Below are 24,962 nucleotides of genomic sequence, written 5' to 3'. Positions count from 1 at the left end.
AACACAGACGGCCAGACACTTCATTGGCCAAACTCCGTAAGGTGGGGGACCAGGTGGGCCGCATGATCCGCCGGGTTGCCAACAATCGCGGGGGGGTTACGCAGTAAGGATGCCTTGCGGCTGGCAAACGCCTTTGAAACCAGTCGAATTTTCTATTCGACTCCTTATCTCCACCTACGAAAACAAGAGGAGGATGCGCTTGAGGTCATACTTCGCAAAATTATTAAGCGTGACCTTCACCTCCCCATCACTACTTCAAACAGCCGGCTTATGGCTCTAAGGGTGGTGAATACTTTCCGGGAGCTCCGGGAGGCGCACCTTACAAACCAGTACACGCGCTTGTCGCTAACGGAGTCGGGTCGCCGCCTTCTTGCTCGACTCCATATCCAACACACACCTCCAATGGAAGACAGGTTTCGCATCCCAGAACTGTGGAGACCTGCCCTCCATATGCGGCCTCTTCCAGCAAACATGTCACTCGAAGACCATAATGGTCGGCGCCTGGCACGAGCGGAAGCGCTAGCCCGACATTATGGCAACAAATGAGGTGTATAGTATACTACGTGGGCGCCTCCGGTCCTCAACACGGGGGATGGTACACGGCGGTGGTAGTTCACAACAGCAACACAGTTAACGGCCTTACCTTCCGAGCCAGCAGTGCAACACAAGCAGAAGAGGTCGCGATTGCTCTCGCGGCCTCACATTCCGATTCAAAATACATAATCACCGACTCGCGAGGGGCCTGTCGGAACGTCGAACAAGGCTGTACTCCCTTCCTGGCCTATCGAATCTACCAAAATTGCATACGGGATACGGACCCCGCACACCGTTACCTTATATGGGCCCCTGCTCATCAGGGGTTGGCAGGAAACGAGGCAGCAGTCGCAGCCGCCCGCGTGCTCTCTCACCAGGCTGTTTTCTCCTCCCCATCCGATCAGGAACCCGATTTTAATCCGGTCTATACATTCAAAGATATTACAACATATCGAAATTGTCATCGCCTTCACCCTAGCCCATGTAAAGGCCTGAAGAAAGCGGATGAGCGGCTCCTTCTCCGCCTTCTCAGCAATACATTGCTGTGCTCGGCAGCGCTCAAACATTTTGACCCCTCCTTTAGCGGCATCTGCCCACACTGTAGTGCAGTGTCTGCTTACACCTATCACATGGTGTGGGCCTGCCCCTCCAACCCTGCTATTCCCCCCATCCCTGCTATTCCCCCCATCCCTGCTATTCCCCCCATCCCCAACCGAACCCGAGATGACTGGGAGGCGACCCTGCTCAGCTGCCACGACCTACAGGCCCAACAAGCCTTAGTCGGGCGCGCCCGGGCGACAGCCACCGCCACTGGGTTCCCATACTAGGAACCTCCACCTAGTGTTTGTAAGGATCGGTCCCTTACGGGCTGATGCAAACATACCTGCTATTCATTCTTAATAAATGTTTTCACCACCACCACCACAGCAGCTTGGCATACACGGGCGAAGCGAATCCCGCTCTGGACGAACCCCTTACCATACAAGTCAGACACGCTGTGATGTCCGCCAGAAGGAACACAACACCGGGGAAGGATGGCATCACCAATGCCATGATAAGGAATCTGGATGACAATTCAATCAAAAGATTCACGGAATTCGTCAATAAACACTGGGAACAGGGGACCCTTCCGGACGACTGGCGACATGCGGAAATAATGATTCCGAAGTCCGGAAAGACTCCAAACCTGGAAAATCTTAGACCCATTTTCTTAACATCATGCTTGGGAAAAGTGCACGAGAGAGTTGTGCATCAGAGGTTGCAGGCCCACCTTGAGGACTACGAACTCGTGCCGCACACTGTTTGGATTTCGAAAATACCTATCAACACAAGACGTTCTCCTGCAGATCAAGGAGGAGGTGCTTACTACCGTCCCAAAATATGGAGACAACATCTTGCTCGCTCTCGATCTTAAAGCGGCATTCGACAACGTCAGTCACAGGGCTGTGCTGGAGGGGCTCAGCAAACTGGGTTGCGGGCAGAGAATATTCAACTATGTGGAAGCCTTTCTGAGTACCCGAACCGCTACCATTGGAATAGGAGGCATCAGGCCTGACACCTTCAACACAGGAGCACAGACCTTTGGGCTAGTTGGTTCATAGCAGACACGTACAAGCGCTAAAAAACACGGACAGAGAAGAGACTTGGACAACACGAGCGCTTACTTTCAACTGAAGGTTTATTGATACACAAGCACAATTTTATACACCTTACTGCATGACGTCAAACTGATAGCCGTGCCGACATCACGTGGCTGCTCCCAAAAGCATTATTTCCTTTCTAGTCAGTGTGACAGATGGTGCGCTGACGCTGGATGGACCGGCTTTTCTAATCAAATCTGCCTCTATTATCTCTCTCACATCCTGACAAAAGAATAAGAAACCATGTAAACCTGTCTTCAGCGCATGCAAGATTGTGGCCAAACATAGTTGTCAGGATGTGAGAGAGATAATAGAGGCAGATTTGATTAGAAAAGCCGGTCCATCCTGCGTCAGCGCACCATCTGTCACACTGACTAAAAAGGAAATAATGTTTTTGGGAGCAGCCACGTGATGTCGGCAGGGCTATCAGTTTGACGTCATGCAGTAAGGTGTATAAAATTGTGCTTGTGTATCAATAAACCTTCAGTTGAAAGTAAGCGCTCGTGTTGTCCAAGTCTCTTCTCTGTCCGTGTTTTTTAGCGCTTGTACGTGTCTACCTTCAACACCCCCAAAAAAGCAACACCGCAAGGCTCTGTGCTATCACCTATGCTTTTTTAATATTGCAATGATTGGTTTAGAAAGGGCGCTCGAAGAAATTGAAGGAATCAGGCACGCCATCTACGCAGATGATATCACAATCTGGGTGACAAGGCGATCTTTAGGAGAAAAACAAGAGCTTCTTCAGCGAGCAGCAGACGCGGTAAACGCATACGCCCGACACTGTGGACTTGCATGCTCTCCTGAAAAATCCGAGGTGCTCAGAGTCTACAGACAAGGGTATGATCTGCAAAACACCATAGATATCCACATAGGGTAAACGAAGGTTCCGGAAGTATCGAAAGTTAGGATCCTCGGCATGTGGATCCAAAGCAACCGTCGTATTGATCACACGATCAGACAGCTAGCATATATTACAGCACAGATCACCAGGATGATTGCAAGAATTTCCAACAGAAGAAGAGGTATGAAGGAGGAAGACACATGTAGGCTAGTACAGGCCCTCGTGGTCAGCAGGATCTTATACGGCGTCCCCTACCAAACACCGCTCGAGCAAGAAAAGGAGCAGTTAGAGGCAATTCTTAGAAAAGTATACAAATGCGTTCTCGGACTGCCGGTCAACACTTCGACGGAGAAATTCCTAAAACTGGGCATAAACAACATATTACAAGAACATATCGAGGCCCACCTTCTCGCGCAGAAAACAAGACTGATGCTCTCCGAAACAGGCAGAAACACGCTGCGGTTGCTGGGCATGAGGGACGCTTTGAAAGAAATCAATAGCACAGCGAGCGTTCCAAATTAATTCAGCAGGATCATTGAGATTGAGTCCGATTCCAAAAAACATGCATCCAGATATACATAAGGCAAGAAGAAAGGCAAGATCTGAATTCCACGAAAGAAGCTTCGCCGGGGCAAAAGACGTATTATACGTTGACGCAACCACATACAGACACCGATACGGCTCTGTAGCCAGCGTGGTGGATCACCAGCTCAGGGAAATAAACTGCGATTCGATAAAAACCAACCCAATCAGCACAGGTAATCGGCCCAATATTGCAAATGGATGGTTTCACTGTGGTCCTTTGTAGGGCCGGAATTTGCTAATACGTTTCCAATACTGGGCCGACTACTTGTGCTGCTTGGGAACAACATCCTCGAGGCTGAGAAAGCCGCAATTGCACTCGCCATCACCCAGAAGAGTGACGAGCGCCATGCTCACATCATTACAGACTCGCAAGAGGCATGCAAAAGATACAACAGTGGACGCATATCCACTGCAGCCATTCACATAAGGCGAGGACAATCACCTTTACGAGATGCGTCATCACGTGGACACCAGGCCATGAGGTTGTCAAAGGGAGCCAATGTGCGGACGCCAAGGCCCGAGCATACGCCAACCGGGAGGCGCGCACCGAAGGGGAACTGGACGCAGTCACTAGACGGTATGGAGCCATCTTAGAACACCAACGAGCCCTCCGGAGGACCTACCCTCCTCCCCACAAAGACCTTAGTAGAGAGCAGTCGGTTGCCTGGAGACAACTGCAGACTAATACATACCCCAATCTGAGTTTACTCAGCAAAATCTATCCTTCCACATATGCCAACAAATGCCCGCTATGCGGTGAACACCCAACGCTTTACCACGTTACATGGGCCTGTCAGAAAATGCAGGCAGCGCCGATAAACACACCAACACCGGAGCAGTGGGAGGCTGCGCTGTCCAGCTCGAAGCCTGAAGAGCAGCTCAAGCTGATCGACAGGCCTCGCAAGACTGCAAAGGCCGCTGGGGCCCTTGACTGAGGGCTCCACCTACGCTGCGAGAAAGAACCCTTACAACCTTATACAATAAATTTTTCATTCATTCCTAAAGGCAAAGATTAAGCGTCATTATTGGCAGTTAATGCACCAACAGAATGTAAAGTGAACAGTCGCGTAGCAGAATGCAGCACTCAGGCTTTCGCCTTTCACCACTATAGCCGCTGAAGTTCCTCGTAATTTTATTACTGCCTCTGTGGCACTGGTGACGTCACCACTGGATGACGTTACACATAATTATTGACTAATTAATTACTTATTGAAAAATAACTGATTAGTGACTAACTACTACTTAACTGATACTTAATGGCGCTTAAGCTTCGCATTTAGGAGTGGGACGGAGACAGCGTGTTGTAGCGCTGCTTGGTGGTGGTGGTGAAAACTTTATATGAAACTGGGGAGTTTGGGACAGGTAGGTCCTTGGGCCCCCGCACGGCCCCACTGCACTCAAACGTTCATGTCCCGGAGGCTCATGACGCTGGCAGCCCGGCATACGGCGATGGCTTGCTTAGCCGGGTCTTCGAAGCGCAGTAGGGTTAGTAGGGTCTCCCAAGCCTCCCAAGTGGTAAGGTGCTCCAGGCCCCGCGGGGGAGGGTCCGCCGGGAAGAGGAAAAGGATATGGTTGAGAGTGGCATTGGGGTAGTGGCAGAGGGTACAGGAGGGGTTTTTGTGGACTTGGGGATAGCGCGAGCGTATATAAGGGGAGGGTAAAGTGCGTGTTTGGAGTCGCCTCCAAAGTGTCTGATGGTAAAAGTCGAGGCAGGGATGGGGTGGGGGGTAGAATCGACGCTCGGCTTTGCAGGCCAGCGTCATTTCACTGAATGAGTGCATGCACTCCCGCGAAAACCCCAGATCGGAGGCCGCCGGTGCCCGGTTGAGAGAATTTCGGGCTAAAGCGCTGGCGGCCACGTTCCCGGGATTCCCTGAGTGGGCAGGCACCCATATCAGCTCCACGTGGCGTGGCGGGTGTTCGGCGAGGGAGTTGAGTATGCGAAATGCAGGGACGTGAACTCTCCCGCGAGCGAGTCCAAGGTACGCCAACACCTGTTCGGCGCGATGCCTTGCCCATTGAATGCAACGGTTTTTTAGGAAAGAAAATGGCACAGTAATTCTATGTCATCTCGGTGGACACCTGAACCGCACCGCACAGGAAGGAAGGAAGTGGGAGCGAAAGAAGAGAGAAAGAGGGGCTGTAATGAAGAAAATGAAAGTTGTAAGGGAGGAAAGGAAATTACGCAGTAACTGTCTCACATATCTCGGTGGACACCCGTCATGCATTTGATGACGTCACATTTTGGCAGCTGCGCTCGTTGCTGAGTCACCCCAGGCGCTGGGTGTGACGCCGAGCGGACGGCAGAATGAGCCATTAAAGGATTTCGCCTTAAAAATCGACGGGCAGGCGCCAAGTGCCGCCGATACTTAGCGAAGCAGGTCGATGCCAATCAACAGCGCCCACAGCAGGTTCATAGAGTTGCCAGCACTGATGCGCAGCGAAGGCTGAGTAAGTAGGGCGCTTAGAGCAGATACGGGAACATCCTCGATAATCGCGCGCCCGCGAAACCAGCGATGAACACAGGGAAGGGCTCGAAAAGAGGCGTAAGGTTAGGCGCCGGCGTGTGCCAGAACAATCACTACTGCGTGTTAGATGCCTGCTTTGTGCGGAACTTTATGCAAATCGAGTCCGGAGTTTAATGCAGCGGGTGCGAAATACTGTCGTTTATGTCGGGCCTCACGTGCGATCAAGAACGGCGGCAAGAGAAACACTAAATATATCGTGTTCACCATAAGCGTTTACCTACCATAAGTCAAGGACAGTTTCGAGCTTCCCTAGCGAAATAAAAGAGAACACAGGCTTGTGTGAAACTCGGCCCTGAAGGTGACCTTGGCCAAACCTACCATAACAACAGCCCATGCAGAAATAAAAAAAATGGCGCGACAAAGTTTCGAACCAACGGAGGCGCGAACTGAACAGCTTCGCCAGCACCTGCACGAGAGCACTATGCTATAATTGCGGCAGATCGCGTTTCGTGTTAAACTGCAACACACACTCGCGCTGTGCATTGCACATCGTCTTGTTGGTCAACTTCCATCTGCGGTGCGAGCAGATCAGATCAGCTTATCCCCAATCAGAGCTTAACCTGAATCTAATATCGTCGTCAGACTTGCCGACTACCCTGCAAAGCAAAACCATGAGCCAAGCAGGCTAAACACAAACTTTCGCACTTCTACTCTACAACTCTACCACTGCTACTCTGCTACTCTACTACTCTACTACTCTACTACTCTACTACTCTACTACTCTACTACTCTACTACTCTACTACTCTACTACTCTACTACTCTACTACTCTACTACCCTACTACTCTACTACTCTACTACTCTACTACCCTACTACCACCAGCCATATTGGCAAGTAAACTGCGATTTGTCCACAAACGTCTTATGGTTGTGGATACAACTTGGCTAAGCTACACCGTGGTTCACTTATTCACTTCAAAATGACCTCAAAACGGTGGTCATTGAGTTCATTTGCTGCATAGACGTCATAGACGGGAAATTTTTTAAGGAATTTTCGTAGCAATATAAAATCGCTTTTCGCAACCAGACAAGTCAAAGTGGCAGAATAGAGGCATTAGAAGCCAATTTTAGTAAACATAAATCTGGATAAGGGTACTAAATTTATTTTAGTGCCCTTTTAAAGCTTCTAATGAGAGTCTTAAATTTTTGCTGTGATGTCGCTGGCTTCAACTAAACAACTCCAGACGAGAACCCCTGGTATAGGCACAAAATTAATAGCGCAAGTCGATTCCAGGGTTCTTTAAGTAAGCGGTCATATTTTTTTTATTTTTTGTTCGAGTTAGTTACACACTAGAGGTGCAATATATCAATCTCGTCTCCCGTGGAGACTTTTGTTTTACACCTTCGTTTCGCGAATCACCATACTACTTGCTCATTCTCAACACGACGTGAACTTCTGCTGTTTCGACCAAGAGTCCGTGTATGTCTACCCTCAATTCTTTCTCTTCCGAATTACCATGAAGGACAGAGAGAGTGCTTTAGGAATAACCGTACTTTACCTACAAGGTTTTTAGGATGCTTTGTCTCTCTGCCAGTTGTTTCTTTCTGCACACCGCAGCATGTGCGTATTTCGAAACCGAAACTACTCAGTGCCGCAGACAAAAAATACTCCAGTCATTGCGTCGAAGACAGAAACTGAAGAACCTTCTTGGATAATAAAACTAATAACCGGCAACGTCAACTCACTCGGTCGCTAAGGAAGGCATGCGGTAGTATAGTGGAAGATTTAATGTGGATACTTGTTTTTTTTTTGTCCTTTACGTGATGTTATGACTTAAGCATAACTGATTTTTTAACATAATTGAAACGTAGTTGAATTTTTTGTAGCTCTGCAACATGTGTTTCATTAAGTTTTCATACATGGATTAGTTTGCTTGTTGTTAAAAACTTTTAACCCAACAAACAATATATTCGTGCTGAATAAGTTCTCCTTTTTTATGGCACTAACAGTACTCAAAGGAAACGATGCATGATCATTAATACCGAGGTTTCTACAAATGTCACAACGTTTGTATATTTTGAAAGTAGCCTGGTCAGCTTCTGGAATACCTGTATAAAAGTGAAAGAGGCTTGCGTAGACACGCCATAGCTTTTTCAGAATCACTGAGGGAATCTTGGAAGCAGTTGTGAATATTATTACTGGTATTCCTGCGGTTAACTACTGCTACAAGCCCCAGTGACTGGCAGCGTCTAGAACCCCCCCCCCCCCCCCCCCCCCACTCACTTCTTGAAGTCCTCGTGTTTGCTGATGACATCCCAAGTGGACCGTTGATTGCAGAGGTAGTTCTGCTTGTTCGGGGCGAACGGGAAGTGGGGTCGGGGCCCGTCTATGCTTTCACAGAATTGGGTGACCTGTAACGGGGGAGAGTGGGTCGATGCACGGAAGCGTGTGGGGAGATGTTTCAAAGAAGAAGCGGTAAAAACTTTATGAACGCGAGGCCTCAGCCAGCGGAAGCGAAGCTTATATATCTCAGCGGGAAGCGATAATCACTGAGCGAGTGAAAGAGGAACAGGAGAGTAGGCAAGTTAACAAGAAAGGTGCTCTCGTTGGCTAACCTTGATTGAGGAAGAGAGAGAACGGCATGTAAAAGCGCAAGAAGAAAAAGGAAGTTGGGGTGAGCAGCCATGGCGTTAGGCAAGGATGTGCGTGCAGCAAAGTCACAATTTTTGAGGCTTGTTTGAATCCTTCAAAAATAGAAACAGTCCTTTCTATCACTGGTACGCAATGCACACAAAAATTAACAGGGACACCCAATCCATTATGCGTTGGCAATCAGATAGCATTAGCAGCTCTTAGTTAATTTACCGAAAGTTGCGTGATTTTCGTTCTCCTGACGTCACTTCGCGTCTGGTAACATCGATATGGTGACATCTCTTCATTGCAGCCAGTGGGAATGCTCCAGTGTGGTGAAGCCTCTTCAGTCCAGACAATAGGCGAATTTTATGACTGATGATGGGTTTTGACTCCGTGGGCTTAATCAATAATATATGAATTCGGTCGACATTTCTGCCAACAATCTTAAATGTAGCTTCTCTGGCACAACCTGCAATTCAATCACGATAAGATGCAAGGAAGAGGGCAGACCTATCGCCTAGTACTATGCTTATCTGATGTCATGATCACCTGGTAGGCCGCTTAGCCGCCGCCCCCTTGCTTGCTCTGCTTCAGACGCTAACCAGCTTTAGTAAACTCTAGACCCCTTCAAACAGAGCGGGTGATGCCGCACTCGCCACCACAGTAAGCGACCACTGCTTACATTGGCAACATAGGGCATGAACATGATGGACGACTCCACGGGGTCACGTTTCGGCTGGCGGATGGTCAGCACGCAGTCGTCGAGAAAGCGACACTTTTCGTCGATCGGGCACCTTTCTCCGTCTGCCGTTGTCGGGATGAAGACGATTCTGTCCGAGCAGGCATTCAGCCGTGACTGACGAAACAATTCGCACGCACATTTACGAAGTGGTGAGCGGATCTGATAGGTGAACAATGCAATGCAAATGAAAAGATTGTTCTGCATTTTTTTCTCTTCTCCTTTTCAGCCATCGCTAAATAATGAACAGCTCAGCAGTTACTTATATGGCTAAAAGGAGTTCCTGCGCAAAGAAAGAGCAAAGCTGATTTGACTGTTTGACGTGTTTATCTGTCTTAAATCCTAATCAACCGAAAAAGCTAATATGTTTAGTTTGCTAATTAAGCCATATAGCTTTTACTGGGTTGACTGACTTCCAGAAACGACTGATCTCTTTCGTGACGCGACAAAACATTCATGAACTGTATTCTGGTCGTTCTAAGGACCAAAATCGGTCGTTCTCATGGACCGAACAGATTGTATACGCCAAGTGCTGCTGCTGGTGATAAAGCTAGGAGGGATTAAAAATGATATTTTTTTATATCTAAATAATATAGTTGTAGTCCAGAGGAAATGTTTGAACGCCCTTTTTCAAGGCAATATGCGCTGCTTCATTTAACAAGGATTTTCCCGAGAGCCCGCCTCTTCATAAAAAGTAGCAGGAAACTGGCCACATGCACTTTTCGTGTACCGTGGTTGCGAAAAGATACTAGAAGTATTTAAACGAAGTCATTCATTGGCGCTATAGACGCACAAATACTCCCTCCTTGCGTGGCAGCCTCGAGCGATGACGTGCCGGAGCTCTTGGATGTCATGCTGGGCTCTTCGTCCGCTTATAAAGGACTGGTGTTTTTGTATATGTTATAAAACCACTACCCAGCTCTATTGTCCTTGTTACAGAGCACGTCTGTGTCCATATTTGCGCTTTATTTATGCCGTTTAATTTTGTCTCTGCCTCGCGATCTAGAACATAGAACGGCGGTTATGATTGCCGAGGAGATTGGCACGGCCACATCAACTATCGCATAAAGCGTGCAACGTAGAGTCGCCTTACGACCGGTTACATGCAGCTGATGTTATCAAGGTTTAGACCTTCGCTAGAAAAAGTTCAGGTTGAGTCTCAAGTTCACTATAGTTGTTTTACGCACGAACATTTTTAATGAAAGTATGTCTCGTTGGTTTTGTATTATTCAAGGTGTCTCTGGCGCCAATCAAGCACCGAAAACAAGATCCAACCTTTGGGCATTTGCTCGGTCCCTCACAAAATAGAGCATTACTGGGCACGGCGGACCACACGGAAAACTGGCTCTAAGCATGCCTCCCCTTCTGCTTATCCAGGTTCTGCTGCTGGGCTTCGCCGATGAAAACGACACATGCTACAACCACACCCGCTTGCCAGTATCAACTGATACAACTTTCACCGATCCCCCTGTCCATGACACAGCAAGACTCATCCGCCCCCTGCCGGCCACTTCGGTTGGGGAGTGACGTCATCCTCAACAACCGGTATAAAAGCAGATCCCCAGCGCTTCGACTTCACTGGGCACGGCGGACCACATGGAAAACTGGCTCTAAGCATGCCTCCCCTTCTGCTTATCCAGGTTCTGCTGCTGGGCCTCGCCGATGAAAACGACCCATGCTACAACCACACCCGCTTGCCAGTATCAACTGATACAACTTTCACCGATCCCCCTGTCCATGACACAGCAAGACTTATCCGTCCCCCTGCCGGCCACTTCGGTTGGGGAGTGACGTCATCCTCAACAACCGATATAAAAGCAGATCCCCAGCGCTTCGACTTCACTGGGCACGGCGGACCACGCGGAAAACTGGCTCTAAGCATGCCTCCCTCTCTGCTTATCCAGGTTCCGCTGCTGGGCCTCGCCGATGAAAACGACACATGCTACAACCACACCCGCTTGCCAGTATCAACTGATACAACTTTCACCGATCCCCCTGTCCATGACACAGCAAGACTCATCCGTCCCCCTGCCGGCCACTTCGGTTGGGGAGTGACGTCATCCTCAACAACCGGTATAAAAGCAGATCTCCAGCGCTTCGACTTCACTGGGCACGGCGGACCACACGGAAAACTGGCTCTAAGCATGCCTTCCCTTCTGCTTATCTAGGTTCTGCTGCTGGGCCTCGCCGATGAAAACGACACATGCTACAACTACACCCGCTTACCAGTATCCACTGATACAACTTTCACCGATCCCCATGTCCATGACACAGCAAGACTCATCCGTCCCCCTGCCGGCCACTTCGGTTGGGGAGTGACGTCATCCTCAACAACCGGTATAAAAGCAGATCCCCAGCGCTTCGACTTCACTGGGCACGGCGGACCACACGGAAAACTAGCTCTAAGCATGCCTCCCCTTCTGCTTATCCAGGTTGGTTGCTACTCCTCATGTAGAAGCGATAACCATGTGTTGCTGGTCCAGCCGTGCCCCCGGCGTTTGATGTGCATTGCTTATGAATGCTTAACTGTGTGCAAACTGCTTTTATGCGGTGATGTAGAATGCAACCCTGGCCCCCCTGTTCAGGAAATGTTCGATAAAATCATGAAATCCCAAACCATCATACAGCAGGAAATTTCGGAACTGAAAACTTTCCAAAGTAAGCTAGATATATCTCTCAGCTCCTTACCAACTAGACTAGATCGCATAGAACATCTGTTTGACGACTTCAAGGCCGGTATTGAACCACTTTTTCCAATCGAACAGCATATGAATTCGATAGAGCAGTCATTTTCCAAGCAACATCAAAAGCTCACTGACCTGGAGGATCGCAGTCGTCGCTCGAATTTGATTATACATGGCGTAATGGAAGATACCTCTGAAACTGAAGAGGAACTCAAAAATAAGGTGATTTCTGAGGTCTTTGAAAAACACCTTGGTGTCTCAACGTCTTCCATTGACCGTATACACAGAATAGGAAAAGCAAACAACTCAAACCGTCCTGTAATCGCATTCTTTCAAGATTTTAATGAAAAAAAGGCCCTGTATGAAAATGTTAGTAAACTTAAAGGTTCGGCTTTTTCCATACAAAATGATTATTCTAAGGAGACACTAAGAAAACGAAAATTGCTCTGGGAATCTAGCAAAGCCGGAAGGAAGGATGGAAAGAAGGCTTATCTCGTTCATGACAAGCTCAAAATCGGCAACAGCACGTACGCTTGGAACGATTCAACTGAACAACGGATTAGCCTTTCTCCTCTCCCTTCTAGTAAGTCTGATTGACAGACCACCTTAGATAACCCAGCTCTTTGTAACCTTGTTATCTTAAACATAAATGCCCAAAGCATACTGAACAAGGCAACTTCCCTTGAGATCGCTCTGTTTACTCATAGCCCTGATATAGTTGTTATTACCGAGACTTGGCTTCACTGTGATATCACTAATGATTGCATCTTTCCTCCGCCATACACTGTATTTAGGCGTGATAGGGCGTCACGAGGAGGAGGCGTAGCCATTTTACTAAAACCGAATGTTTCCGCTATAGTTCTAAATTCACCAGAAAACCATGAAAGCCTTGCTCTGAAAATCACGTATCGTGGCTACACTTTCATCTTATGTGCACTGTATAGGCACCCTAATTCAGACCTGTACTATATGCATAAGCTGCAGGATTTTTTGTTCAACTACAGGAATAAAAATTTCATTCTTGCAGGGGATTTCAATCTGCCATTCATAAGCTGGTCTAAGGAAAACCTTGGGTGCTCTGAAAATGCTGACGCTATCTATGATATAATGTTGTCCCACGACCTTTAGCAAATAGTCACCGAACCAACTAGAATACATGGTTCTACTGAGTCAATCTTAGATTTAGTATTCATAAACCGCTCTTTTTGTGATTACACAGTATCTGTTCATGACGGGATATCTGATCACAAGTTAGTAGCCGCATCTTTACCTGTAGTTCATGGACGTATAGAAAAAGCAAAGCATAAGAATGTAAAAGATTATTCAAAAGCACTAGATGAATCCACCCTTGATTACTTAGAATTGGCTTATGAAAGCTTTGAGGGAACCAGTGTCACACAGTTATGGAACACGTTCAAGGAACACTGTAAATATTGTATCAATAACTTCACTTAAAGAAAGCAAATCCCTGGATAAATCGGCACATCATTCACCTAAAACGAAGGCTTAAACGGCTGAAAAAAGCTAAGAACGCCAGTTCTAGTCAGTTAGCTATTTTAGCAGAAGAGCTTTCTTCTAGCATTAAATGAGGAAAAAAAACATTATTTTACAGAAAGTCTTCCACAATTTATACGAAATGATCCCCATAAATTTTGGGATCACCTACGAACTTCCCACAAGCAAATAAACCAAATCACTGTGCATAACAACGTGATTACGTGTCCTCAATCGATTGCGACGCATTTCAATGCCTACTTTCATTCTTTGTTTTCTAAAGAAAGTGCCAATGAACATGTATTTGACCTTCCGCCTGAAGAATCAATCACTGTATCCTACGAAGGCGTTGTTGAATCCCTACTCCGGTTAGATACTAAAAGTTCACATGGTCCGGACGACATACCAAACGCCTTCTTACGCCGTTATGCTGAATCATTAGCTCATTTCTTAACAAAAATTTTCTGTTTATCCTTATCGTCTTTTTCATTGCCCCCCGACTGGCTAACAGCCAGAGTTGTGCCTGTGCATAAAAAGGGGGACCGCGCGTGTTTAGGCAATTACCGTCCGATTTCTTTGACGAGTACCTGTTGCAAACTAATCGAACACATTATCGCTAACCACATACTTGAAATATTAAACTCTAAAGGATGCTTGTCTCCATTTCAACACGGCTTCAGGAAAGGTTTTTCAAACTGTCACGGAGTTGGTTACTGCTATCCTTAACTTTAGTTCCGTAGTAGATAAATCTGGGCAACTGGACATAATTTTTTTAGACTTCAGCAAAGCGTTTGATAAAGTTCCCCATAATAAACTTCTTGAAAAACTGAAATTAATAGGCGTGCTCTTGACCTTAGTAAACTGGATTGCTTCCTACCTACAAAATCGAACACAGTTTGTGGATATTGGTGGCATCTCTTCCACGTTACTTCCAGTGACATCTGGCGTGCCCCAAGGAAGTGTACTAGGTCCACTGTTATTTTTAGTCTATGTAAACGACATTGTGTGTTCCGTTGATAGAAATGTTAAAATTAGTTTATTTGCCGATGACTGCATGCTGTACACCCCAATAACTTCTGTGGCTGACCAGATATTACTGAATGATGCTTTCTGCGAAATTGTGGCCTGGTGTGACAGATCAGGAATGGTCTTCAATTCTGATAAGACTGTGGTTTTGCGCATGACAAGAAAGAAACAACCTATCCACTTTAGTTACTCTGCTTGCGGCACTACTATCTCGGAAGTAGAAAAATACAAATATTTAGGCGTTTTAATAAATTCACAGCTTAACTGGAGCGACCATATTGATTACATCTGTTCATCTGCGTTAAAAAAACTTGGATTTTTGAAACACAAGCTCAAAGGAGCACCCAGTCACGTTAAGCTATTAGCATATAATTCTCTTATTCGGCCCAAACTTGAGTATGCGGCTATAGTGTGGGATCCGTACACCAAAAAAGATATAGCAAAAATAGAAAAGTACAAAGGCGGGCTGTGCGCTTCATTTACAATAAATTCAAGAGAACTGATTCCCCATCTGCTTTAATGGCCTCCAACAAAATTAAACCTCTTCATATAAGACGGAAAATTGCTCGATTAATGTTTCTTCACTCACTCATCCAGGGAAAGTTTGGAATTTCACTTCACCTTATGTTACACCTTCGACTACACGAAAAACCCGTCACCAACATTCCCATGCCCTAACACCATATTTTGCATAAACAAACTCGTTTAAATACTCTTACTTTCCGCGCACAATAAACGATTGGAATGCACTGCCCGAACAGATTGCATCAAGTGATAATTTTCAAAATAATCTTAAAAATGAATTCTTGTGTGCAGATTGATGTGTAATGTATTTCCTTTGAATTGTGTATTTCCTCATTTTTGTCATGTGTAAACCTTTTGACTAAGTAATAACTTATGGCGTTTGTAATTATGCCTTATCTGCCCTTCCTGCTTGGACCACATGAGGTCTGCAGTATTATGTAAATAAAATAAAATAAAAATTAACATATGCCCGGGATCTCTGCCCTCTTTAAACATCCTACGTGACGCCACGGAGAAAATTCGAGATATCCTGATACCCGCTAGGTGCCGTGAAATTTAGCTCCAGATCAAGAATGAACTGACCGATTTGATCATGGAACATTCGTAATTCAATTTCAAACCTTAGTTGACGACAGAGCCTCCTTCTATGTATAGTTGTCTTTCTACCTACGCTCAATATCTATTTGTAATCAGCTTTTTTTTTTTAAACTATCTGCCTGAAACCGCAAACCCCTCCCATCGTTGTTTACCCCATGCAATATTCCTCGTGTGGCTCACCGTTCCCTTGTGGCAGTAAGTGAGGGGGTGCCTGCTGTCGTTGCGGCCGCCGTACTCGTCGAACACGCCGTACCTGAAGTGGGCCCACTCGTGCACGAACACGTACGCTGCGAATGTGTTAGCGTCTTTCTTAATCATACATTTAAGCATAAAATGCTGCTTGGAACTTGGCACCAGAACGGAGGAGAAAATAGAGCTGAACCTAAGCTAACACTGGAGAAACTTCGAGTTCACCCTCTCTGCCTGGTGCCTACCTGCTGCTCTGCCACAGGAGCTGCTCTCGTGTCAACGTAGCTTCGTCGTGTTCTCGTGGTGGTAAAAGCCAGCGGCGGCGCGAAAGAAGTACTGCCGTGCAGCCCGAGAGGCGCAAGCGCCATGAGCGAGCCGAGATCACTGCGCATGCCCGCGAGAGTTGAATTATTACGTAATGGGCGCGCTGCCTACTAGGCATCCGGGGCGCCCTCCATTACCACGACCAGCAATCACCTCTGGTTACGCAGGTCACCATATAAACAATAATTTTAGCTAATTTTCACTCCACCGCTAATTTTCGCTGCATGAAAAAAATTCTCGCTTCCTTGCCGGATTCTGCGACGGAGCAGCGAAGACATCTGAATGGCTGAAAGTCTGTGATGCACAGACTGACAGCACACATGGTCTAGCATTATTCCAAAATATTTTTCCTTGGGTTACTGCGCGCACTGGAGGACCCGTGTGCTCTGCAGCTACTTTTCGATGTGCCTCAGTTTGAGTGACGCGTCGCAATCTCATCCTCTCGGCCGTGTTACGACCTATCTTGAGACCCGCGATGAAAACGGTGGTGGATTCAACAGCGGAAATTTCGAGAGGTCGTTTGACCTCAAGATGACCCCACCAAAAAGAACGACCAGCTGGGAAATGGTCGATGGAAGCTCTTCCCACGCTCGGCTCGGTGCCAACGACCTTTTAGAAGGACCGACGACAGGGGAAGAAAGGATGCTCCTCGTCTGAGAAGACCCGGAACGAATCAGAGGAAGCCAGCGCAGCTGCGGCTGCGACGTCATCATGCCACACCTGTGTTCGATGGACGCGAGCTGCCAACAGTATGGTTGCCTCGCAGTACGACAGAGATGCGGACTTACGTTTCCTCCTCGCCAGTTCCCACGGGTGGGCTCTACAACAGGTGTCTTCGTTGGCTGTGTTGTGTAGTGCCGATCTTTTGTGTCACGATGAATTGCCGCCTGGTGAAAGGGCGGAGCCTTGGGCTATTTAACCTGCGCCCAAAGTGAGCACGAAGGCTCTGAACCTTGGGTAATAGGTTCTTCCAGTGGCTCTGAGCCTTGGGTAATAGGCTCATCCAGACGCTCGACGCTATGAACTGCTAACTTTTGATTCCTTGCTCTTCTTTTGTAAATTATGTAAATAAGTGTCTTAGTGTCTTGCCATTAAACCTGCTTGTTTTCGCATTTCCAACCTTCGAAGCTTCAGACCGTTCCTCATTCCGGACAAGCCCCCTTGGTGATGCAACAACTGGCCACGCTACCTCGAGCCATAACAGCCGCTTCAACCTTCCTTTCGCCTCTTTAAGCCGCCGTGGTGGCTCACTGGTTATGGATCTAGGCGGCTGACCCGAAGGAGGACGGGTCGATCCCGGCCGCGGTGGTCGAATTTCGATGGAAGAGAAGTTCTAGAGGCCCGTGCAGTCTGCGATGTGAGCGCAGGATAAAAACCTCCTGCTGGTTAAAAATTCCCGAGCCTTTCACTACGGCGTCCCTTACAGCCGGAGTCGCTTTAGGAGGTTAAACCCCCGTAAACCATGCACCACAACCCTTTCGTCACTTTGCTGCGCGCATCGATTGTCTGGTTTCTGCTACACTGTATGTTCAGCAGACCACAGACGGATAATTTCGTCCCGTTTTCGAGCGAATTCTTCGTAACAGTGTAATACTCATTTCGGCGGCATGACGGCTGCATCCTGACTGTGGCTTCCTACCCTGTCCTGACTGCACACATACACGAGCGTGGTACGAGGAACGCACCGGCGACCCGCCACCCGTCAGCAGAGGGAATAGAAGGACTCCGGGTTAGTTATGGCTTTGGGGGATAGTGTTCGGCGCGCGCAAACTGGCACTCCGCTTTCTCTATCCCCTTTACAGAGAGGTTCCCCTATTCTTAAGCGCCCTGGTGCAACCATCCTGCCCATCTATCCTAAATGCCTCCTAAACACATCCGCAGCAGCTTAATGTGCTCTCAGTGTTTCTTTTTGCTCTTCTGACTCTGCCCGCCTCCTCTCTACCACCATGGCAGCATCTTTTTCACCGTCCCTTCTTCACTCCTCTCCCCTTCACAAGACTCGGATGTTGCTACGCGAACACACGCGCCTCTGCTCGTCTTCCTAGGCGACAACAGCCATCGTCGTAAAAGAACTAAAAGTGGAAATATTGTGTCGAAAACTACTTCAAATACCTGGGTTAAGCCATCTCTTGGCCGTAGAGTTGTTGATTGTGGCCAGGAATCCGGGGGTGAGCTGGATAAAGTCTCCCGGGCGGCCACACGGCTTCACCTGGTGTGTGAATGGCTTGTCGTTCTGCCCCGTGGGCATGTCGACGCGCACGTCGCTCCTGTAGAAAGCACTCGACGAAAGTGGTCGGGTGCCATTTCTCTTCTGCCATGTCTTCGGAACCTCGATGGTGACGTGTTTGAAGTACACACGCCCACTGGTGGCCTTGTGCAGGAACTCGGTTGAAGAGCGGAACAGCCCCTGCGTATTGTCATCATGCTCACGGCATGTACTCATCCCAACGCAATATATTAAATCTCAAAACTGTCCGTGGTTGCTAATCAGTCACGCCCCTATACTCCGTTTCATACATAGCAGTCAACGCAGCGAAGGCTGCGGCGCCTGTTCGCGCTCCTCGTCCGCATCGTAATGTATTGCGTCGAAAGTGAAAATGGTAATAAACTTAGAATTAAAGTAAATGTTGGTCGATATTGTAGTATAATAATAAAAGTGTTTTATTTTGCAAAAATATTGCTTTTTCTTTCATGTCCTTCAAAACAGAGTGAATTAGTTTCCTGGGTTTTTTCCGACTCCTCCTGTATCAGGTTTTCGCAGCTAGGCCGACCGGTGATGTCGTCTGCTTTCGTCTTTCGGCTTCTGAGTCTGCGAAAATGGTATCGCTATCTCCTACTCGCTTGTTTCCTTCGCCCACTGCGGCTTCAAAAACATCTCCTGCTCGCCTATTCTCCCAGCTGAAGTTTCCAAAAATCTCGAAAGACTCCAAGCAGGTGATTGTCAACGTTTACTCTAGCGTAAGGAAGCGCTTCCCGGAGAAGGTTATGCCTGAAGTTCTCAAAACTGTGGGCGAGATGATCGGGGTGAGCCCTCGGACAGTTGCGGGAATAAGATCACCGCAGAAACGATCTAGCAAGGTGACAATATCTAGCTCTCGCAGTGTTAAATATGAACGCTTTGCACTCAACGCCATCCGACTCAAGTTACATCGTATGTATGCCGTACACTACACTGCCTTTTCCCTTCGAAACAAGTAAACAGCGCTGTGTTCAAAGTAGGTATTAGAGTATTAGAGTTTGACAGTTTAGGGTTTTTACCTAACGAAGCTTTTAATAAAAATAAAAATAAATAAATAAAAACAGCCAAGCCGGGAGTCGAACCTTGGCCCCTTATTAAATGGACAGGCGCGCGCTTGGTACCACTCAGCCACGTCGCGAGCCGGACGGATACATTTCGCTTGTTTTTGGCCGCGAACTACTTGCGTGCCTTTGGCAGCGTTGACTCCTATGTATGAAACGGAGTATAGAGTCTTTCCCTTTATTGTGGCGTGGCATGCACCTTACCTCTACATTTTTCTTATCCTTATTTTGCTCCTTTTTTATCTATCTCTCGCTTTTGTTGCTCTTAAGTTGCCTGGCTTGGCATGCACATTACTTCGAACAATATTCTTGAGTGGCGCGACAACATGCTCGGCAGATTGACTTCGGGAGGATTAAAACAGGTGGACTGAGCACAAGTTGACAGGGTCGCCCATCTGCTATCGTGATATAGATGGACGGACGCATGCTGTTCTCGTGAACAGGACACCTAATTCTATCGGACTGTTATTATTTTTCAAAAAAGAAAAGAAACGCATCGCGGCAGGCTACAAAAATTGGATGTGTGCTTATCTAAGGTTAATCCTGGATATCTCGAAGCGAAAAGTTGCGGTGATCCTTATCATTTAGCTTATGGTTATTCTTTATGATAACTTCTGTATCGGTAGTATCACGCTCTTCTCTTTCCATGTTGAATGCGCACGCCTATTCTCTGGCAAGCGGTTGTATAGTCGGCCTCCGCGATAAACACGCGCTTGCGGGCGAACGTCAAACGATGACGCATGGCGCGGCAGCGTGCGCCTGTTCTATGGGCAAGCGCGCCTCCTTTCAAGTGCGCACGGCTGCGGCGAGAGGTCAAACGGTGGCGAGGAGGAGAAGCGGCGGCGCACATGCGCAGTAGCCTGCGCCCTGCGTGACATCACTCGTGCTCCGGCATACGCCAGCTCACGCGAACCGCGGTGTTCACTAGCGTAGTGAAGCTTTTCGCTTAAAAACAGCATACCAAATGACTGAAACGTGCCCAAAAAATCATTTGAATAATGAAGCGCTTAGTGTATCAAAAAGCGCGCTTGAAAATCTACACGGGATTCGCCATAGAACGCATCTCTAAGACAGAGAGAGATAGAGAAAAGTGGTAGAGGAAGGGCACGGATATTAACCAGAATGGTGTTACGGTTGGCTACCCTGCACAGAAGGAAAGGGATGATGGCGGCGTGAAACGACAACAGGAAGTAGAGAAAAGAGTCCGTAGCAAGCACATGAAGCAGTGATAAGCGCGTTTAAAATCAGAAGCCTCCACAGCTGTAGCCTGCGCACCGACCATGACGGCTGGCGAGCGCTGTGACCTGAGCAGGGTACATCTACCGTCCTTCTTCGCTTAAGACGCAGCGCAGATGTTCCTCCGTGCAGGAAGGCTGCTTGCCGTTGCGGTTGATAATGTAGATGACAGAGAGATGTATCCGCACTCCTCGGAACGATGAGGCTGGAGGTGCAATGGACTGGACTAACATATCAAACATTTGAAGGCATTTTGTGCAGCTGGTGTGCCAAAGCTGGAAATCAGCACACGATGGCATTCACGAGAGTCGTCAGCTTTGCAATTACTTGCACGTGTACAACTTGCACGGGTACCTCGGCTAGTGTCCGACCAATAGGAGGCTTAGCACACTGGGTGAGCTGTGACTGGGCCTCTTCGGTTATCCTCCTCTGGCTGCCCGCGGGCTGCCAGCCGGCAGCCAGACTCGCCAGGACGATTTTGTGCTGGCAGCGCTCGGTCAACTACCAGACGACGGAGAAGTGGTATGGTAGCGGGAAGCTCATGCCGCCATTTTTATATGGACTAGAAGGACCGCGGTTCTTCATGCGAAGTTTTGCGGGATGCAGATTCTCTCTAGTTTCGACTAGGGTATGGTGCATATCGTCTGTGTCGCCTGCAATGGCACCTTTTGCGGTAATTATCGCTGTTTATTGATGTGTTTTGCATGCGGATGCGCGATCGTACATCGATCGACCACCTCGCAAGCACAAATGCTCGCTTCACATTACGACCGCATACTCTTGATTCACATAATAATTCGCCTTTTAATTTCGTGCGCCCGGCTGATATTGCGATGGTGTTTGAGGCCTTTCACGAGAGGAGCCGCAGATTCCAGGACCGAGTACGCGCTCAGAGGCGCGCATACAGGTTTTGCGAGGTGTTACATTTGAGCCCGGTATGGTCTTCACTGTGTTCGGCGCAGAGCAGAGGGGGATGTGCTTTGAGAAACGCTGGACTGAAACTAGTCTTTCACTAAAAGCACTCACGAGCATATTGCTCGGGGCATCTCTGCGGGCATATATGTGTCCACACGGTTACTTACGGCAGCCGATCGAGGCGAGCGCCGATCCTGTCGTCGCCAACTGTTGTACAGCTTGATCTTCGCTTCATCTACATATGCTTCAAATATCTGAGAGGTACTTTAGGCATGCATCTCCTCGCGTTTGGCTCATTAAATAGATAAAAAGAATCTGGCAGCGCTGATTATGCAAGCACACGCCATACGTTAGGCGCCGACACGCAGGGATTGATTGTGGCGCCTTTCATTCCAGTGCCAGTTCTCTGTGGTAAAGCTGTGGCATTACCGATACTATACGCAGCCAGATTTTTACAGTACACCTACTTGTCCTAGATTAAGTTCAGCAAGCTGATATGCACTTTTGTCGAGATTATGCGCGCATTCCTTGCCCGCAGCAAAAGCCGGCGACCGACAGACTGCAGTTGAACGGAACGCATCCCAATTCTTTTCTGATTACAGCTTACAGGAAACAGTTTTCGAGCTTAGAAATCGCAGCGACCACAGCAGAATCATGCAGGGTCGATCGTCTGCGGTCATACCAGTCATACATACTGCGTAGTAAACAAACGCGCGATAATCCGAGAGTACGGCGGGTCGTTTGATCAGCAGCGCCCGAGCAATTTTCTCTCCGATGAGGTGTCGAGTGAAACATGTTTGATTGCGGTTGCTCATCGCATGCTTTGAGAATTGCTCGAAGCTTACACACCACACACTGCACCGAAGGCCCACGCTCGCATTGTCGTCGCCGATGTATACTGGTGCGAGCACGATCAGCTGTTTGTTCTGCAGTCTGCGGCGGCCCTCAATAACTTCAGTTCGTTGTTTTTGATCCCAAGCAGCCTATTTCTGCCGTGCGCAGCAGTGAGAGACAGCCGAACGCAAAGCTACGGGGCTACGAAGAGCAACTGCCCTCCGTGATCCGCGCCTTGCTTGGCGCCGTGATTGCCGGCTGGCTGGTTCCAGTGGCCGCCAGCCCATGTGACCATGATGCGTTTTCCTGTCAGAGGTCAGCTTTCTGGCAGCCAGCGGGCTACCGGAACGGGGTAAATCAAAGAGGCCAACTGTTCCATTACAGAGGGTGGGCACCACTTCGGGAGCGATAGCCAAGTGACTTCCCGGTTCCGCCCTTGGGTAGGAGTTGGGCTTTGTGCTTCATAGCGATTGGCTCCGGATTTTTGGGGGCGCAATACATGCTTGGTCACTGCGGGTCTGTGGAGCTTGAGCAGAGATGGCCAAGGCCCGTCTACGACCACCGTCCTTCCATTGCCAGTCATATGGGTCCCGTTCTTTATAGTGGCATGCTGAGGGCAAGGACAAGTTGCAGAAATCATGGACCATCCTTCCGAACGGCCACAGCACTCCTAGAAGACCTCTCACGAGGGTGTCAACGTCGTCGCACCTTAGCAGCGGCACCTTTTCGTGTGGAATAGTCTCGTCTGATTCGCTCTATCTCCCGTTAATTTTTCAAGCAAGGACAATCTTTTGAGGCACTTTCATGAGCACCGTGGCAATTGGCAAACTTTAGTACTCTTTCTGGCAAGCATCACCGCTGTGTGGATGAGAACAGCATGGGCACATGATGGAGAAATTTCACATACTACTCTCGTGTCCAATTTTTATGCATTTCCGGCACTCGACATCCTTCGGAACGAAAGGCTTAAACACATGCGGGAAGTGACTTGATTATCATGGTATTTATTCGAATCGGTTTTTAAACCCATGCCAAAAACAATGCGCCGTGAAAAAAATGCTCCGACGGGACACGGGGGGAAAGGGGGAGGAAAAGCTCCTTACCTTGATGTTGTCAATGATGGACTCGTCCGGAGGAACATTGTCGCTTATGGATACCCAGAGTTCCTTGTAGCCCCCATCTGCCTTGTCGATGTCGACTGACACCGCTGTGGTTAACAAAAGCAGTAGAACGTGCGTAAAACCGAACATCTCGCCCACTTTCACGTCGCCCTCAGTGCACCTGGAAAGTATTAAAAAGAAATATTTAAAGGCATAACAACCAAAGCTGTCCTGTTTCAACTGTGTAGCAATGATTTTAGATTGGAGAGAGCCAGAGAGTGCCATTTTCTCCCCCTGTTTTTTAATCCTGTCTCCTGTTAGGTTGGATAAAAACTGACTGGAGGCCGAAATTTATCCCCATAGACAGGTTGAGCAAAGATGTGCTTTAATTAGGTGTTTGCCCATATTTCCTGGTTTTTATTTTAGACAGGTGTGAAAATGAAGTTTTTTTTGGGGCTCAGTACCAGCGCTGGTGCTCTGTAGGGAAGAATCGAAGGTGTCTTCATTCTCGTGGTGCTCATCGTTTCCCAGAGAGCACTTGCAACAAAGCTAGGCACGAAACCCTTCAGTCACGAAAATGTGTAGGCCCCTAGCGGTGCGTATTCTTTCCACTCTCATAATTCACGCATTTATCGATAACTGACGATTACCTTCGTAGAATTGCTCTCTTCTGTACGAACTAAGCGTCACTGAATGGGCCGAAAAATTTTCTTACCAGTGCCTTACTTTGCAGAGGAGTATTAAGGCAAGTCCCTTTCGCAGGAGAAGCCATCGCATGAACAGATTTTAAATTACCGGCTCCCGCAGTCTTCATTAAAGGCTGCCTAATAGTATAATGTGTTTTAGCAAATTTTGGGAGAGTTCAGAAAAACGTTTCTCGTTAAATTTCAGCCACGAGGCTCTTCGGAGGCAAATATAAAGGTTTCAGTAGACAACGCAAACTTTCTTTAATGATCACCTGTGGACACTGTTTTCGATGCCTTGGTGATTGCTGAGGGCTCAGCATCCAATAGGTGGAGTTAGGATAGTTACTGCAGGATTCCATGATCATTGACTTCCAAGACTGATTGGCGTTGTTAATTTACACTGTATTAAAAATTGGCAGAGGCTTAGCGTGGCTAAGCCCGGAAGGTTACAAGCAACTTTAGCGAATAAAGTAGTGAAAGGCGAAAGCCTGAGTGCTGCACGGAACGCCGGAATTAGCTTGAAGTGCTATTGGGGTGTCCACTAAACCACAGAGTTTGTAGGGCGCCTTTCCTTTCCTCCAAATCAACGCAGTCCACAACGCTATGTCAG

The 24,962-nt window shown here is 47.9% G+C and overlaps 1 protein-coding gene across 1 annotated transcript in view; it reads right to left on the bottom strand.

Annotated features, from left to right (window-relative positions):
- Window positions 1–23,819, bottom strand: part of LOC149346286 (calcium-activated chloride channel regulator 3A-1-like) — a 77,113-nt gene extending 53,294 nt beyond the window's left edge. The window contains exons 1-5 of the mRNA XM_089541278.1: window positions 23,670–23,819; window positions 18,394–18,688; window positions 15,949–16,055; window positions 9,386–9,559; window positions 8,353–8,480 (exon numbers count right to left, since the gene is read on the bottom strand). Coding sequence (XP_089397404.1) covers window positions 8,353–8,480; window positions 9,386–9,559; window positions 15,949–16,055; window positions 18,394–18,688; window positions 23,670–23,816 — 851 coding nt within the window. The 5' untranslated portion in view covers window positions 23,817–23,819. The remainder of the gene's footprint in view (window positions 1–8,352; window positions 8,481–9,385; window positions 9,560–15,948; window positions 16,056–18,393; window positions 18,689–23,669) is intronic.
- Window positions 23,820–24,962: the final 1,143 nt, after the last annotated feature.

The sequence above is a fragment of the Amblyomma mixtum genome, chromosome 4, assembly GCF_055824585.1.
Source record: "Amblyomma mixtum isolate Tamu chromosome 4, ASM5582458v1, whole genome shotgun sequence".
Classification (NCBI taxonomy): Eukaryota; Metazoa; Arthropoda; class Arachnida; order Ixodida; family Ixodidae; genus Amblyomma; species Amblyomma mixtum.
The sequence above is the reverse complement of the archived record's forward strand: the minus strand, read 5'-3'. Positions and strand labels throughout refer to the sequence as shown.